Here is a 15,802-nt window from a genome sequence, read left to right on the forward strand (position 1 = left end):
TTTTTGTATGATTAGCAGTAGCTTAGCGGTTCTTGAGGCAGGCAAGATCAGTTTAGGGTTTGTTTACACTATTGTTTCATTTCTTGGGTCCTGCTCAGCCCTTTTTCCCAAACCTTTACCGTGTGTTCAAAAATAAACCTTTTATGTTTGACGGTAGTTTATGGTTGTCGTGTAGTTTTTGTTCTCACTGTTCCATGTCACGCTTCTAATTTGCATGAATTATGTTACGGGTCTCTTGTCCATCCACCCTAGACGTTTAAAGCCACGGGGTTCGTAACAGTTACGCTACAGCCTTATTAAAAAATGGATGTAAAAAAATGTTTTACTCATCAATCTACACACAATACCCCATAATGACAAAGCAAAAACAGGGTTTTTAGAAATGTTTGCAATTTGATCAAAAGAAAAACGGAAAAATCACATTACATAACTATTCAGACCCTTTACTCAGTACTTAGTTGAAGCACTTTTGGCCACTACAGACCACTTCCCAGTCCTGGGATTGGTCTGTAGGGGAAAACACCCATATCAGGTTACATAGGATATACACTATGGTTTGGGACAGAGGACGGGGAGAATAACATATTTAGAGTTTGGGTCAGGTTATTCTCCAGATATCGGCAGATGTCTGTAAATTGATGCTGGAATCCTCTGATATAATAAACCTTTATAATCAAAGTACAGCGTCAGCGGATTTCCTTGTTCTCACAGCATAATTAGCATCGTTTTCTCGACACTACAACACCTCTCTTTCAATGTACAATAGTTAATTTTACATGCTCATCGGACGGCAAGTGGAAAGACGATCAGAACAACTATATGATTCCCCAATGTATCCCAGGTAACTCATAATAATATGTACGCTCCTTAAAGGGAAAGGAGAACATTTTGAAATGTTCCTTTAAGATACAGCAAGGAGCCAATTTGTGTTTGTCTAAGTCTGTAAGTGTGAATGTACATGTGTTGTACAATATGAATAAATGGATGTGAATGTTCCTTAGTCAACTGTCACTGTCTGTGTGTGTGTGCCTCTTGTGTATCTCTGTCCCTCTCTGTCCCTAGTGTGTGGTCGCCATACAGTGAACCTCCCAGGGTTTGGAAAGATTGTTGGGGGACAGCCAGCTCCAGCTGGATCCTTCCCCTGGCAGGTGTTGCTGAGCGCTAATGGTAGAGGAGGAGGGATAGTGATCGGGGACCGCTGGATCATGACTGCAGCACATGTCCTGAATGGAAATACCAGTGATGAAGTTAGGGTGAGGTGAGTGTGTTAATGAAAATAGAAGCATGGGTCATCTTTTTGACTTGGCTGCTCATCTGGGTCTGTGCTTGATATTAGAGGTTTTCACAGGTCCAAAAAGTTGGACCCGTTACGAAATGGACCTGGGGCTTTCCCACCCAGACCTAATATGCATCAATAACATTTTTTAAATATAGAGACCCATTCCGAACGGACCTGAGTACAACCGTATAGACCTATTTTTTTATCTACTTTATTAACCGGAGCTGATAAAGCGTGAGGGGGGAGAGAGAGGTGCCACTCTAGCAGGCGGGGGAGGGTCTGTACTGTGAGCGAGTGACACTGGGAGCAGGGAGTGAGAGACAAAAGACAGCAACTAACCAAGCTGCAATAGCTAGGTTATTTATCATCAAATATGATTACGAAGTACCTGTCTTGACTGCATCAAACCGGGAGAATCAAGTTAAGCTAGCTAACGTTAGCTAGCTAGACTAATTGAGGCTGCAGTGCAAATAACAACACCTCCATTCAGAATATTAAGTAGCAGCCTACCTGTTGGCTCTTGGTCATTGTAGCCTATCCTTCTCCTTTAACTTTTAATTATGTCATTTTAATTCTATCTTCCATTGATTAGATATCTCCTAATTTTTGCCACACATGGAGGCTCTATGACTGTAGCCTATTGACACTTTAAAGACTTTGGATTGGCCTCCAACAAGAACAAGCTACACGCGCCACGCTCCACTCTTGTGAAAAGCAAGAGCAGCAGTGTAAATAAAAAAAATTCTCTCTCTCTACTGCAGCAGTCACATTCGTATATGTACAGGTCCTTCCGGACAAGTCAGTTAAAATTACACATACCCGAGACCCGTGACAATCATATCATATCAGATCCGACCCAGACCCGTACACTAGTGGAGGCTCCTTAGAGGAGGAAGGGGAGGACCATCTTCTTCAGTGATTTTCAGAAGGGAAAAAAAAGTACAACTATACTAAATATAATCATGTCACCAAATAACTGATTAAAACATACTATTTTGCAATGAAGGTCTACAGTAGCCTCAACAGCACTCTGTAGGGTACCACCATGGTGTAGCCGGAGGACAGCTAGCTTCCGTCCTCCTCTGGGTACATTGACTTCAATACAAAACCTAGGAGGCTCATGGTTCTCACCCCCTTCCATAGACTTACACAGTAATTATGACATCTTCCGGAGGACGTCCTCCAACCTATCAGAGCTCTTGCAGCATGAACTGACATGTTGTCCACCCAATCAAAGGATCAGAGAATGAATCTAGTACTGAAAGCATAAGATACAGCTAGCTAGCACTGCAGTGCATAAAATGTGGTGAGTAGTTGACTCAAAGAGGGAGAAAGACAATAGTTGAACAGTTTTGAACAAATTAATTTCTTCCAAAATGAAGGAGAAGCAAGAGAGAAAGAGAGAAATTTCATTTTTTTTTACCTTCACTTACTTAGCTTGCAAATGCAGCTAGCTAGTTTAGCCTACTCAAACACCCTGCTCAAACAGATGGATGCTATGTTAGCCAGCTGGCTGTGACTATCCAACACAACACTAGAACTCTTCCAAGTCAAGGTAAGCTTTTGGTTTTACATATTTATTGCCACCTGGGCCCACCGGTGTAAGTGTTAAACTGCTTACTGACTTTACACTGCAACGTTACTGCATTATTGTAGCAGGTTTACTAACTCGTTAGTTCTATTAGCTATATTGACTATGATGTTACATTAGCTAATATGGTGACAACGATGTAGGCTGTGTGTAGCAGTTATGATATGGTTTGGCTTGGAAATCTAATGTGTTGTGCATTGACGTCCACATGCGACGAAGGGAAAAGATGAGAGGAGGAGAGCGCATAGATGCGAGAAGGAATATAACGTGGCAGTTATGAAAGGGTTGTATTTATTCCGCTGTTGAAAGACGTTTCTTAAACAGAAAAAAAATAGGATAAACATATCTGAATTTGTCCAATAGAAACTCTTGTTTGCAACTGCTGGACTAATGATTACACCCTATATCAGCTAGATGCAGGCAAGAGTGTGCAAGGCGGTATTGAATGTGTCACTGTCTGTCCATGTGTCACTGTCTGTCACATCACATTTTTATCTCGACCTGTGTACACGTACGTTGTAAACTTTCATTCATAGGCTAGGTTGTAGCAAGGTGCTCCCGAGTGGTGCAGCGGTCTAAGGCACTGCATCTCAGAGCTAGAGGCGTCTCTACAGACCCTGGTTTGATTCCAGGCTGTATCACAATCCGGCCGTGATTGGGAGTCCCATAGGGCGGCGCACAATTGGCCCAGCGTCGTCTGGGTTTGGTCGGGGTAGGCCATCATTGTAAATAAGAATTTGTTCTTAACTGACTTGCCTAGTTAAATAAAAAAATAAAAACTCAAGATGGGTATAGGGAAAATTTGAGTATGATGTAGTAGCCTAAACCTTTGGCTGTTCCATTGAACTGGGTGAATGGAATATGAATGACAGTCATCCAATATGCTGTAATAGAAATAAGGCCATACTCATGAAAAATAAATTAGTCCTCCCTCACCTTAAACGGCACTGACCTCCACTGACACACACTATTTAGAGATCCGGTCTGACTGCTATTTAGGGAGAGTTAGAAAATGACTGTCTGACTGCTGATTAGGGACAGAAAATTACTGGGGAGGGGGGGGGGGTTGGTCCAACTCCAGGTGTCATAAAAAAAAGCATCCCCCCCCCCATTGAATAAACTCAAAATAATGTTTATGACCACAATTATCAAAACTGTATTTATAAACGTGGATATTGACTTTTCCACTTCAGCTTGTGGTTACTAAAAGAAACACTTTTGCTGGTCCATGCTGTAATGATAAGGAAGATCCGCCGACACTGTACTCTGTTTTCAAAGGTTTATTATAACAAAGGTTCCAGCATCAGAATTTGACAGACTCCTGCAGATGTCTGGAAAACAGCCCGAGCCAATCTGATTAGCTATTCTTCCCCTATTGTCCAAGACATGGCATTTATATCATACATGACAGAGCATGACGTGATTCCAACACACCAATCCCTAGTCTTTTTCACGTCTCTCCCCATATCATCTTTCCATGAACATTAGTAATGCTTTCCAGATGTTTTCAGCAAAGTAGAGTAAAGGTCATCTATTACACCATTTTGCCACATCAGCAAAATCTTAGGGCCAAGTTCCCTCTATCACACTTTCCTGCAACAATCAGCATTTGTAGACTGTTTAAGATACTACATATTCCCCCCTTCGAGACTAATTAAGTCTCGAAAACAAAAAGAATAGGATTATGACAAATAACAATTCTTGCTCTTGAGTAACTTTAACAATAAACCAAAATTAATGGAGATTAAACACATGTTTATATAGACACATTTTTGTATGTAGTGTAAATACATTATTATGGAGTGTAAATAAATTTTCATGGAGTGTAAATGAATTGTCATGGAGTGTAAGAGCGAAAAACCTGTCTGGCAGCTTTCATTCCAAATATCCATCAGTCAGTCAAGACAGGAAAATTCTCTCACGGCCCCTCTGCCCTAGGCGACCACCTAAGTACTCCAGATCAATTCACACATCTTCATGAATACATTCTAAGCTATGATGCAATTGAATACATATGAAAACCCCAGCAAACAAAATACAATCAAAATGTCCACATTCAGGCTGGTCGACCCATCGGACCCTCCTGTGGATTCTCTCTGTCCTTGCCTAGACCCCATATCCCTAAACTTCAACGAAATAAACAAAAACATCTGAGGTCCCCACATGTACCCAACACAGAAAACATAATTGTTCAAAGATTAATACAGAAAGAATATAACACTGGAATGTAGTCCACTACACTTCATCTCCTCCACAGTGTCGTCTTTCAATGCGACGTTGATGATGGAATCGGAACATTTCCACTCCTTCCTTGTTCCACTTCCTCCAGTCCATTCATATTGTCCATGTTTGAGTATTTGAGTCCCTCTACATATTCCCCCATATGCTTCTGGAAGAAAAGAAAATACCAAACAGTATCTTTTGCAAAACAACACATGCAATTAAAACATCAATATCAGCAATAATATAAGAATGTATATTTAAGATTATATATCAAATGAATCACATTCCATTTCCCCCCTTTGATTCATAACAATAATATAATCGTCCCACAATCAGATATTCCAAATTTCCTAGAGTTATTTCAACCCTAGTTTTCATAACATTTTAGTCTAACTTTTTCCAATTTTTATTTTTCTCTAATTTTTCGAAAACCCATTTCACTGATTTATTCACAAAACTCTTTCCCATTTTCTGAGGATATTAAATCGGGAAATTCCCACCTGCTTATGACTTCTTTACACAAGAACTCTGCAACCGACTGAGCATCTTTTAGCTTAGTTGAACATCTTATGAACCTCTTGGTATATGAATGTAACCAAGAATAACAGTCACACATTATTTTTCAAACAGATTGTGCATCTGCCTATGACATAGTCAATTTATTCAAGAAAATATGGTTCCCAAAAACTCTACTCCTTTGTGATTTTTATCCTAATCTCCCATTTACAACATAAGCTAACCCATAGCTTACTAAATCATCATGGTTTCTCCAAAACAATAATTGATTGCTACTCTAACGATTTTTCTATCGTCTTCAAAACACTTGCTTTTGAAAGTCCTTCAATTTCTGGTTCAATCCCTTGGATTGCTTCATCTTTCAATGGATACTGATTCTTCCAAGGAGGTCTGGCTCCTCAACTTTCACCTCAATTGGGCTGATTTCACAAATCCAATATCAGTACTACTTTGATATCTCAAACATTCTTGAACTTTTTTCAACATCTCTTCTTCCATAGATTCTCAATCCATCTTCACACTTCAAATATATTCATTTGTCTTCCGTACCGCTTATGACTTTCCTTGTCCTTGAGGCAAAATCATCATTTTCAGAAATCGTGATCTTCACTCCTCCAAATCCTTCTCCTAATTTAGTTGATTTGACATAGTGAGATGTGTAACCTCTTCAGGCTGAACACAGATAAAAACCTTTCTGCTATCCATCATCACTTCCCATAATCCATTGTTTATTTTCACTTCAATTGTTGGATCTTTTTCTCTTCTTCTCTAATCGGTGCTATCAGCTGAAACTCCTCCTTTTCGGATCTTCTAGGCACCTCTCGAATTCTTGCTCCTTTCTCCTATAGGTTCACCTGTCCTCCAGATGATCTTCACTTGCTCCTGTATCTTCCTCTGAAATTATTTCTTTCCAGAAACTATCTATGGATATGAAACAACTTGTACCACTAGTTGTGGCTGGTACAGTTGCATTTGACCTTGTTCAGTTGAAACTGTAGCCGTGATTGTTGATTTGGTTCACACTGATTCTGCATAACCAATGCTTCTCTTCTCCTTCTTCTCCAGTTGTATTTGATTGAGTTTTCTGAGAGTTTCTTGGTCCTGTTCTTTCTGGTTGTGTTCCTTTTTCCGGTACAGATCCACTTGATGGGCTATATGATCTGTATAGACGCCTTTTGTCATGCTTCCAAGTCCAACCACTTCTGCCAGTTTGCTCCTTACCGGTAAGGGCAGTCCCATCTGTAGTTTAGCTCTCAAGATTGACTGCTCAATTTGACTCACATCTGGATCATTTCCGGTAATATTTCTCCATACTTGATGAACTCTTGACACGTAGGCTCTCGGATTTTCTTGTTGTCCTAGTGGGTCAATCAGAATGTTGTCAGGATGCACATTTGTTGGAAACGTATCCTTCAGTGCTCTCCACAGCCGATTCCTGCTTGCAGCCAACAATTCAGGATCATTCACAGCAGTTCCCACGTATCTATGAAGTCCAGCTCTCTGAAAAAATTCTTCCATGCCTGGAATCCCAAGGAGATTAGCCAAAAGTCTCTTAATGTCTCCTATGGCAGACTGTGTCCCCACCGTAATTTCTTCCAACTTTGAAATCCAAGGATATGCTCCGTCTTGAAGAGTAGGCAGCTTCTCAAGTATATCTGACATATCGGTGTTCTGCAAAGGCTTATATTCTAGGTTTTGTCCTCGAATGATCACCGGCATAATTCTCTTACTAGTGCCATCTTTCCTTGGCCTCAATGTATATCTCTTTTCAGATTCTTGGGATTCTTTCCTCAGCAGCTTCTTGAGTCGGTCTTCCAGTTCTTTTACTTCTTCTAAATCATTGGCCTTATACAGGTATGATACGCATCGGTCTATATCACCTTCTATTTCTTCTGTGTTAGTCATTGGAGGATAAAATCCTCTTGAACATGAAGCACCTTTAGTCTCCAAATCTTCATCGCTGTCTCCATCTTCATTTTCACCAGGGCTTGAATCGCTTGTATTCTTCTTCTTCCAACTTCCATCACCCCTTCTTTCCGCTCTGGCCAACCTCTGTCTGATGACAGGGTCATATCCACCCATGATCTCTTCTGAATCACTCTGATCATCCTCATCATCATCGTCATCACCAAGTTCCATCCTCCTTGATCTCACTCTACCCTTAGTCTCCAGAGATCTCGTTGTCTTCCTGCCTTTGGAGTTTGGATTCATCTTTATGGTCGTTTCTGCTTGTCCCCTCTCTATTATTCGATCATCCTTATCTCTGATGCAATAATCACCTTCCTGAATGATCACTGGAAGCTGAGGATAAACGTCCTTAAACTTGGCTTCTTTCTCATAAGGTGGGGGTGTTTTTGCTGAATCCATATATGAGAAAGGTGTATTGACTTCTGCAATCAATTTTTCTGTCACCTTCACCTCTTTTGCCATTTTCTCTGCACCTCTGTCTCTCTTATCTTTTGTGTCTTTTATCAGTTTTTGTCCTTCATTTTCAAAAAGCTTAAGAACACCCAGCTCTCTTTGTCTTTTTTCTTGACGAAGTTTTCCTTTCTTCCCCTTCTTTTGATCTGTCTTATACGTGGATACAAGCACTTGCATTATCTTGATGACGTCTGGATTAAGCGTGCCTTCCAATGGCCATGGTTGTTCAATGTCAGGCCAACGTTTATTCCATTTTTCAGATAATTTTGCTATACCATTAACTAGAGGATTACTATTCTGTACTACATGAAGAGGAGTAATTGCTTTTGTAGTTTTGGTGTCCTTTTTCCATATTGTAATGACTATGTTATGTGTTTCCCTCTAGTTTCCCCCCTTTTTTTTTTTTTTTTTTTTTTTTTTTTTTCCCCAATTAATTAAAAAATAATTAATCAATTAATCCAATCAATCAATTAACCAATTCAAATCAATACATCAATCAACCAATTCAATCAATCAATCAATCAATCAATAAATTCAATCAATCAATGAAATCAAATCAATCAGTCAATCAATTACTAATGAAATCAATCAATCATTGATTTAATTAAAAAATAATTAATCAATTAATCCAATCAATCAATTAACCAATTCAAATCAAATGAATCAATCAATCAATAAATCAATCAACTAACTTAATCAAATCAATCAATCAACTAAGTAATCCAATCAAGTCAATCAATCAACAAATCAAATCAATAAATCAATCAACTAACTTAATCAAATCAATCAATCAACTAAGTAATCCAATCAAGTCAATCAATCAACAAATCAAATCAATAAATCAATCAACTAACTTAATCAAATCAATCAATCAACTAAGTAATCCAATCAAGTCAATCAATCAACAAATCAAATCAATAAATCAATCAACTAACTTAATCAAATCAATCAATCAAATAATGAATTACTAATTATTCTGTGAATTTTATTTTACCAAATTATTGATTAGTGGCAATCTTACCACATCCGATGAGGAAGAGTAAAGGAAAGTAGTCAACTCCAGAGCAATTCAAAAATAAAATACCTGTACCAGCAACACTACCCAATTGCTTAATAAGCAATTAATTACCTTAATTTTACAGAATAATTTCAATGCTGGAATTCCAACACAACTCTAATCAAAACAAGTCATTGACAAAAACTGTAATGTGCAATTATCAATTACATAAATTCATCAGTCTGTTGCCAAGCTCTTGCGAAATGGTCACAACATGAAATATTCTATGTAAACACAATGTATCAATTATATCCTGTGAGGGAAAGTAGATTTGTGAATAATAACAGCACTGGCCTTAATTTGGACTGGGTTGCCGTCTCTGATGTCAGTTGATGTCAGCCCCTCCTCTCTCTCTCTCTCTCTCTGTCTCCTCCTTCTCGTCTCTCGTATGACAGAAGGACAAAAGGACAAAGAAGAGTTTAGTTTATACTTTTTCCACATTCACGCTAAGAAATAAGCAAACAGCTTAACTCAGGAATATTATAAATAGCTCAATAACATTTTATTTTATTCATTTATTTTAGTATTATTATTTTTAATCCGTCAATATATCTCTCATTCACCAACTCGACCGATTATCAACCAAACAGTTTTACAGTCAAGCAATAGTTAATTCAAAAGAAGATTTCACTTGTGTGCAAAATTCCCCCTCCCGTTGTCTTTTTTGGCTGCACTGAAGTGGACTCTCCCAATCAGTTCAGTGCAGGGGAGTGGCTAAAGTCATAAATCCTACGCGTGCGCAGTTCAGTCACCAATGTGATTTCAGAGTGTAAGGACCTATAAACAGACCCGCTGTTGCTCCGGTCTCTCCTCCCATAGACAATAACACTGAAGACTTTAACAGAGCTCACAAACTGAACACATAGAACATACAAGACATACAATAAGACTTAAGACATTAACAGAGCTCACAAACTGAACACATAGAACATACAAGACATATCCAACTTCGAAGTTTGTTATCACTTATCTGCAGATTTATAGTAATGACGTTATGAAATATAAAACATCTCTATACACTCTTAGAAAGTCCTCCCTGTAGGCTCATGATTCGTTAGTAAACGTTCTCTTTTTATAGAGACTCATAAGATCTTTAAACTTATAGTCCTTCCAGGGGGCTCATAGTTTATATAGTTTAAGAATTACAAACGTTCTCACAAACAGAGACTCATAAGATATTTAACCTTAACTGTGTTGTAGGGGTTTTAACTTTTTACTCTAGGGGCTTAACATTTGAAAAGATAAATACCTAAGACATTTATTTACAAGAGACTAAAAAACTCTGGTCAAAGCCTTAGTCGACACACATCTGGAAGTCATCAAGCACGCAGCCACACTCACTGTTGTTTGACGCACACACACGCTGACAGAGAAATGCGTTTTTCCTCCATTCAGACACACACACAGAGAGAAATTGGATCCATCTCGCCGTTCCTATTTCTTAATATATTCCATTTGCTAAATTTCTGCTACCTTCCGGTTTTAGACATTCAAAAGAGAGGATTACTTCAGACAGATGTTTCGTCAAACAAATTCAGAGCGGTAAACTTACAATTGAATATATTGTCTTAAACCAGCAGTCCCGAGAACTGACTTGAGAGTTAATCTAATAACTATCAAGATTTATGGCCCATCTCTAATGATCGCCTCGTTTGAGGGCTTCCTTAAATTAACGGCGCCCTAAAAGTATACTGTCAACTCATTTCAAACGTTATCCTCTAAGCCTTTCCTTGGACACTCCTTGCACTTTTATTCAAGCCAAAACATCGGTGTCCTGTCGGTGTGTCCTACAGACACTCAAACTAATTTAGAAAATTTAGAACGGAATTCCTATCACACAGCAAAAAGAACCAGCAAAATGCACGCATAAGTAATTTTAACGGTACATCTCTAACGCACACACTCTGGACTCACAAAACGACCAGCGCCCAATGATTTAGTGATAAAAAACTTACCCTTAGTTGCCGGCTTCCTGAGAGGTAGTCGTTTTGTAGCCCAGGAATGGAATGCAAAGAAAAGACATAACACGTCCCAAAAAGAATAAAAAATAAAATAAAACTACCTCGTCGCCATTAAATGTGGTTACTAAAAGAAACACTTTTGCTGGTCCATGCTGTAATGATAAGGAAGATCCGCCGACACTGTACTCTGTTTTCAAAGGTTTATTATAACAAAGGTTCCAGCATCAGAATTTGACAGACTCCTGCAGATGTCTGGAAAACAGCCCGAGCCAATCTGATTAGCTATTCTTCCCCTATTGTCCAAGACATGGCATTTATATCATACATGACAGAGCATGACGTGATTCCAACACACCAATCCCTAGTCTTTTTCACGTCTCTCCCCATATCATCTTTCCATGAACATTAGTAATGCTTTCCAGATGTTTTCAGCAAAGTAGAGTAAAGGTCATCTATTACACCATTTTGCCACATCAGCAAAATCTTAGGGCCAAGTTCCCTCTATCACACTTTCCTGCAACAATCAGCATTTGTAGACTGTTTAAGATACTACAAGCTCGGTTTCAGATCTGGACAGAGAAACCATTTAAATAAACAATTTTCTGCCTTTTAAAATAATTGACAGGTGGCAGCATTGACTGATTACATCAATATGTGTCTTGCAAGAAATAAATTAATAATATTTTTGAAAGAATATCTGTGAAATACACTGAACAGAAATTTAAACGCAACATGTTTCATGAGCTGAAATAAAAGATCCCAGAAATTTTCCATACGCACAAAAAGTGTATTTCTCTCAAATGTGTGCACACATTTGTTTACATTGCTGTTAGTGAGCATTTCTCCATTGCCAAGATAATCCATCCACCTGACAGGTGTGGCATATCCAAAAGCTGATTAAAAAGCATGATAATTGCACAGGTGCACCTTGTGCTGGGGACAATAAAGGCCACTCTAAAATGTGCAGTTTTGTCACAACACAATGCCACAGATGTCTCAAGTTGGCATGCTGACTGCAGGAATGTCCACCAGAGCTGTTGCCAGAGAATTTAATATTAATTGCTCTACCATAAGCTGCCTCCAACGTCGTTTTAGAAAATTTGGCAGTACGTCCAACCGGCCTCAAAACTGCAGACCTCGTGTATGGCGTTGTGTGGGCGAGCGGTTTGCTGATGTCAGCGTTGTGCCCCATGGTCGTGGTGGGGATATGGTATGGGCAGAGATAAGCTATGTACAATGAACATAATTGTATTTTATCGATGGCAATTTGAATGCACAGAAATACCGTGACAAGATCCTGAGGCCCATTTTGAGGCCCATTTCATTTAAGGTATCTGTGACCAACAGATGCACATCTGTATTCCCAGTCATGTGACATCCATAGATTAGGGCCTAATTTATTTATTTCAATTGACTGATTTCATTATATGAACTGTATCTCAGTGAAATCTTTGAAATTGTTGCATGTTGCATTTATATTTTTGTTCAGTATAATTTGCATAAAGGAAGGGACCAAGAAATCTGGTCACAATGCAGACACAGTGGACGGATAACAGACACATTTTAATAGCATGTGTAGACACATTTCTGGAAATACGGGCACAATCAGAATGTAGACAAGATCAGGACAAAGAACCCTTGTTAGCACCAGGTGTAAACATCCCTCCCTACCTTGTACCCAGTATTGAAGGCTTGGAATAGCCATTCGGATCGGAGAGGAGACAGAGCATTAATGACGCCCTCCAGCGATTTTTTAACTTTTACTGTTGAAAAGCGACATCCCAAGTATAAGTACAGTAAAGTACACACACTAAAGGGTAAAAAAATATGTTTTGCGCAAAATAGTGTTTTTTAGACACAACTGCATACTTCAAGGAGTAGGGCATTCAAGGAGTTGATGGGTCTAATGGGAATCCGTGATGTCATCGGTCTCCCCCCTTGCTTGCGGAACAATAGAGGAGCAATAGAGAACAAAAGAGGAAAGGCCTACCCCCCCCCACTTGTGCCATGTCATGACTTACCTGGACCACCTATTGAGATGTGACTTTTGTTAAATAAATCAGGTGTTAAATGAGGTGAAAAGGATTGTTCCTCAAGCAAGGGGGGAGGCCGATGACATCACAACTTCCCATCAGACCCATCAACTCCTTGAATGCCCTACTCCTTGAACTTTGCAGTTGTGTAAAACATATATAATATTTTGCCCTTTAGTGTGTGTACTTTGATGTATTTATACTTGAGATATCGCTTATCAACAGTAAAAGTAAAACAATCGCTGGAGGACGTCTTTAAGCTTTCCTGAATAACTGGGCCTGCTGGGAGCATATGTGGACACATTATTATAGGATGACTTGGGAGAATGATGATCCACAACAGACAGCGCATCTCAGTATCAGAAGTATACTGACCTGCTACTGGCCTGCTAATGTGCCTTTCTAGATCTTTTAAACTGTTGAGAGTAGACCCACAACTGATCCAAATCGAATGAATGGAATGAAACATTCAAATCACAGGGCTTTTGCACCTTTTTTCAAATTATATTATCACTGCAGTTTACAGCCTAGAGTAGAATTTTGCACTGACTTGAAAACAATAATCAAATGATTCATTGCATTGTGGTGTTGCAGGCTAGTGTAGATAATTGTATCGTTCTTAAGCAAGATCAATATGGAAACTTTTTGAGATGCTTGTCTCATGTCTTCATTGTTCTTTCATGCGCAAAGGCGCACCTGGCCTCTCCGCTGCCTATCAGTAATACTTCCTTGTTCTTGTGGATTTATCTTGAAAATTGGTGCAGCTTTGAAAGATTTTATGTGTGGTATGATTGCTAGTAAGCATATTTCAAATCTGGACAAACGATCCACCTACCACGATTGTCACTATAAATAGTGGCGCAGTGGTCTAAGGCACTGCATCGCAGTGCTAGCTGTGCCACTAGAGATCCTGGTTCGAATCCAGGCTCTGTCGTAGCCGGCCGCGACCGGGAGACCCATGGGTGGCGCACAATTGGCCCAGGGTAGGGGAGGGAATGGCCGGCAGGGATGTAGCTCAGTTGGTAGAGCATGGCGTTTGCAACGCCAGGGTTGTGGGTTCGATTCTCATGGGGGGACCAGTATGAAAATAAATATATATAGAAAAAAAATGTATGCACTAACTGTAAGTTGCTCTGGATAAGAGTGTCTGCTAAATGGTATAAATGTACTAGAGGGTAGTTAGACTGGTAGACTACAGTATATTGACCGGTGGTATAGTTAGCACATGGAAAAGTGTAGTGCACAAGGGAAGTACCAAAACACCTTTGGTAGGGGAGGCGCAATGCAAGGTAATTTGGCTAGGATGGAAGAAATTATACATTAAAAGGCTGCATATAAACCTGGGAAAAAATGCACTACTCTCCCCTGTGCCCAATAAAAAACCACGCAACCCTCCCCAAAGCAAAAAAACGAAATTAGACAACCATCCCCTATTTTGGACCAACCCCTCACCCCAGTAATTTCCTAACTGTCCCTTAAATGTAATTAATTTACCCTTTCCAAAGGTATATGTTGGAGAAACCAATGTTTAAAAACTCACCCAGTCTCCACCTCTTGAGGTCGCCTCTCTCCATCTTCACCCTGAATACAACAACGTAGATGATGTAGAGTATGACCATGACATCGCCCTGATCCATCTCCAACACCCAATCACATTCAATGCTCATGTCATGCCACTGTGTCTGCCAGCAAAGGACGCTAAATACCCGACTGGGCGGAATGGGTAAGCCTAGGTTTTATGTCTAAAACAGTCAACTACAAATATCTGCATGTTAACAATTTATTCAATTTGCGGATATTTGCTGATTTTGTATTGATTGTTAAAATTCTTAAGTTGAACAGCATCTTATGTATATTCCTTTCTTCTCACTTTCTCTCTGCTTCAGCTTGGTGTCAGGATTTGGCACCATGGAGTTTGATACATCTACCAATAACCTCATGTATGTTCCTCTACCTGTGGTGAACCAGACAATCTGTAGAAAGTCTATTGAAGGCAGAGATGAAAGGAAAGGAATTCCCAGTCTAACAGACAACATGTTCTGTGCTGGGAATCCTGAGGGAGGCAAGGACTCCTGTCAGGGGGACAGTGGAGGGGCGTACGTCCTGAAGGAGGGTGATAATTTCTGGGCAGCAGGGATCGTCAGCTGGGGGATTAACTGTGGAGAGCCTGGAAGATATGGGGTCTACTCTCGTGTGGCTAACTACCTAGACTGGATCAAGAACACTATAAGGGACGGACAAAGTATGAGTGAGAAACAACCCACTGGGCACAGAGGTCAATTCAACGTCTGTTCCACGTTGGTTAAACGTAATTTCATTGAAATGACGTGGAAACAATGTTGATTTAACCAGTGTGTGCCCAGTGGGAAGCTCCTGTGGGCATATGTTTTCTATTGTTTTTTGTTCCAAAACGGCATGTTTCTTTCCTCACTTTAGTTGGATATTGCAGAATACCAGACACTTCTAGTGATCAGGCCCTTCAACTGGTAGAGCCAAATCCAAGCACTCTGTTGTTTCATGACGAGGTCCAGTTCAAGTGTGAATCCAAATACTACACATTGGAGGGAGACGGTGGGCGGAAATCATGTTTGTTTTGTTCACCAACTGCCACAACTCACTAGTCTAGTATTTGACCTTTCCCATGCTTTCTGTGTCCTTCCTTGCACAATGTTTCTGACTGCTCAACCTCTGTTTTTACCTCTGTAGTATCTGACGTTTTCA

The 15,802-nt window shown here is 39.7% G+C and overlaps 1 protein-coding gene across 1 annotated transcript; it reads left to right on the forward strand.

Moving 5' to 3' along the window:
• Positions 1-819: 819 nt before the first annotated feature.
• On the forward strand, positions 820-15,439 carry LOC311139356 (complement C1r subcomponent-like; the record flags this gene model as incomplete). The annotated part of the gene is made up of 4 exons (XM_084174228.1): positions 820-841; positions 1,063-1,258; positions 14,616-14,804; positions 14,968-15,439. 4 exons carry the CDS (start codon positions 820-822, stop codon positions 15,422-15,424), a joined length of 864 nt encoding a protein of 287 aa, XP_084030354.1. The 3' UTR covers positions 15,425-15,439.
• Positions 15,440-15,802: the final 363 nt, after the last annotated feature.

This window comes from Coregonus lavaretus, assembly GCF_964263955.1.
Source record: "Coregonus lavaretus genome assembly, chromosome: 13".
Taxonomy (NCBI): domain Eukaryota; kingdom Metazoa; phylum Chordata; class Actinopteri; order Salmoniformes; family Salmonidae; genus Coregonus; species Coregonus lavaretus.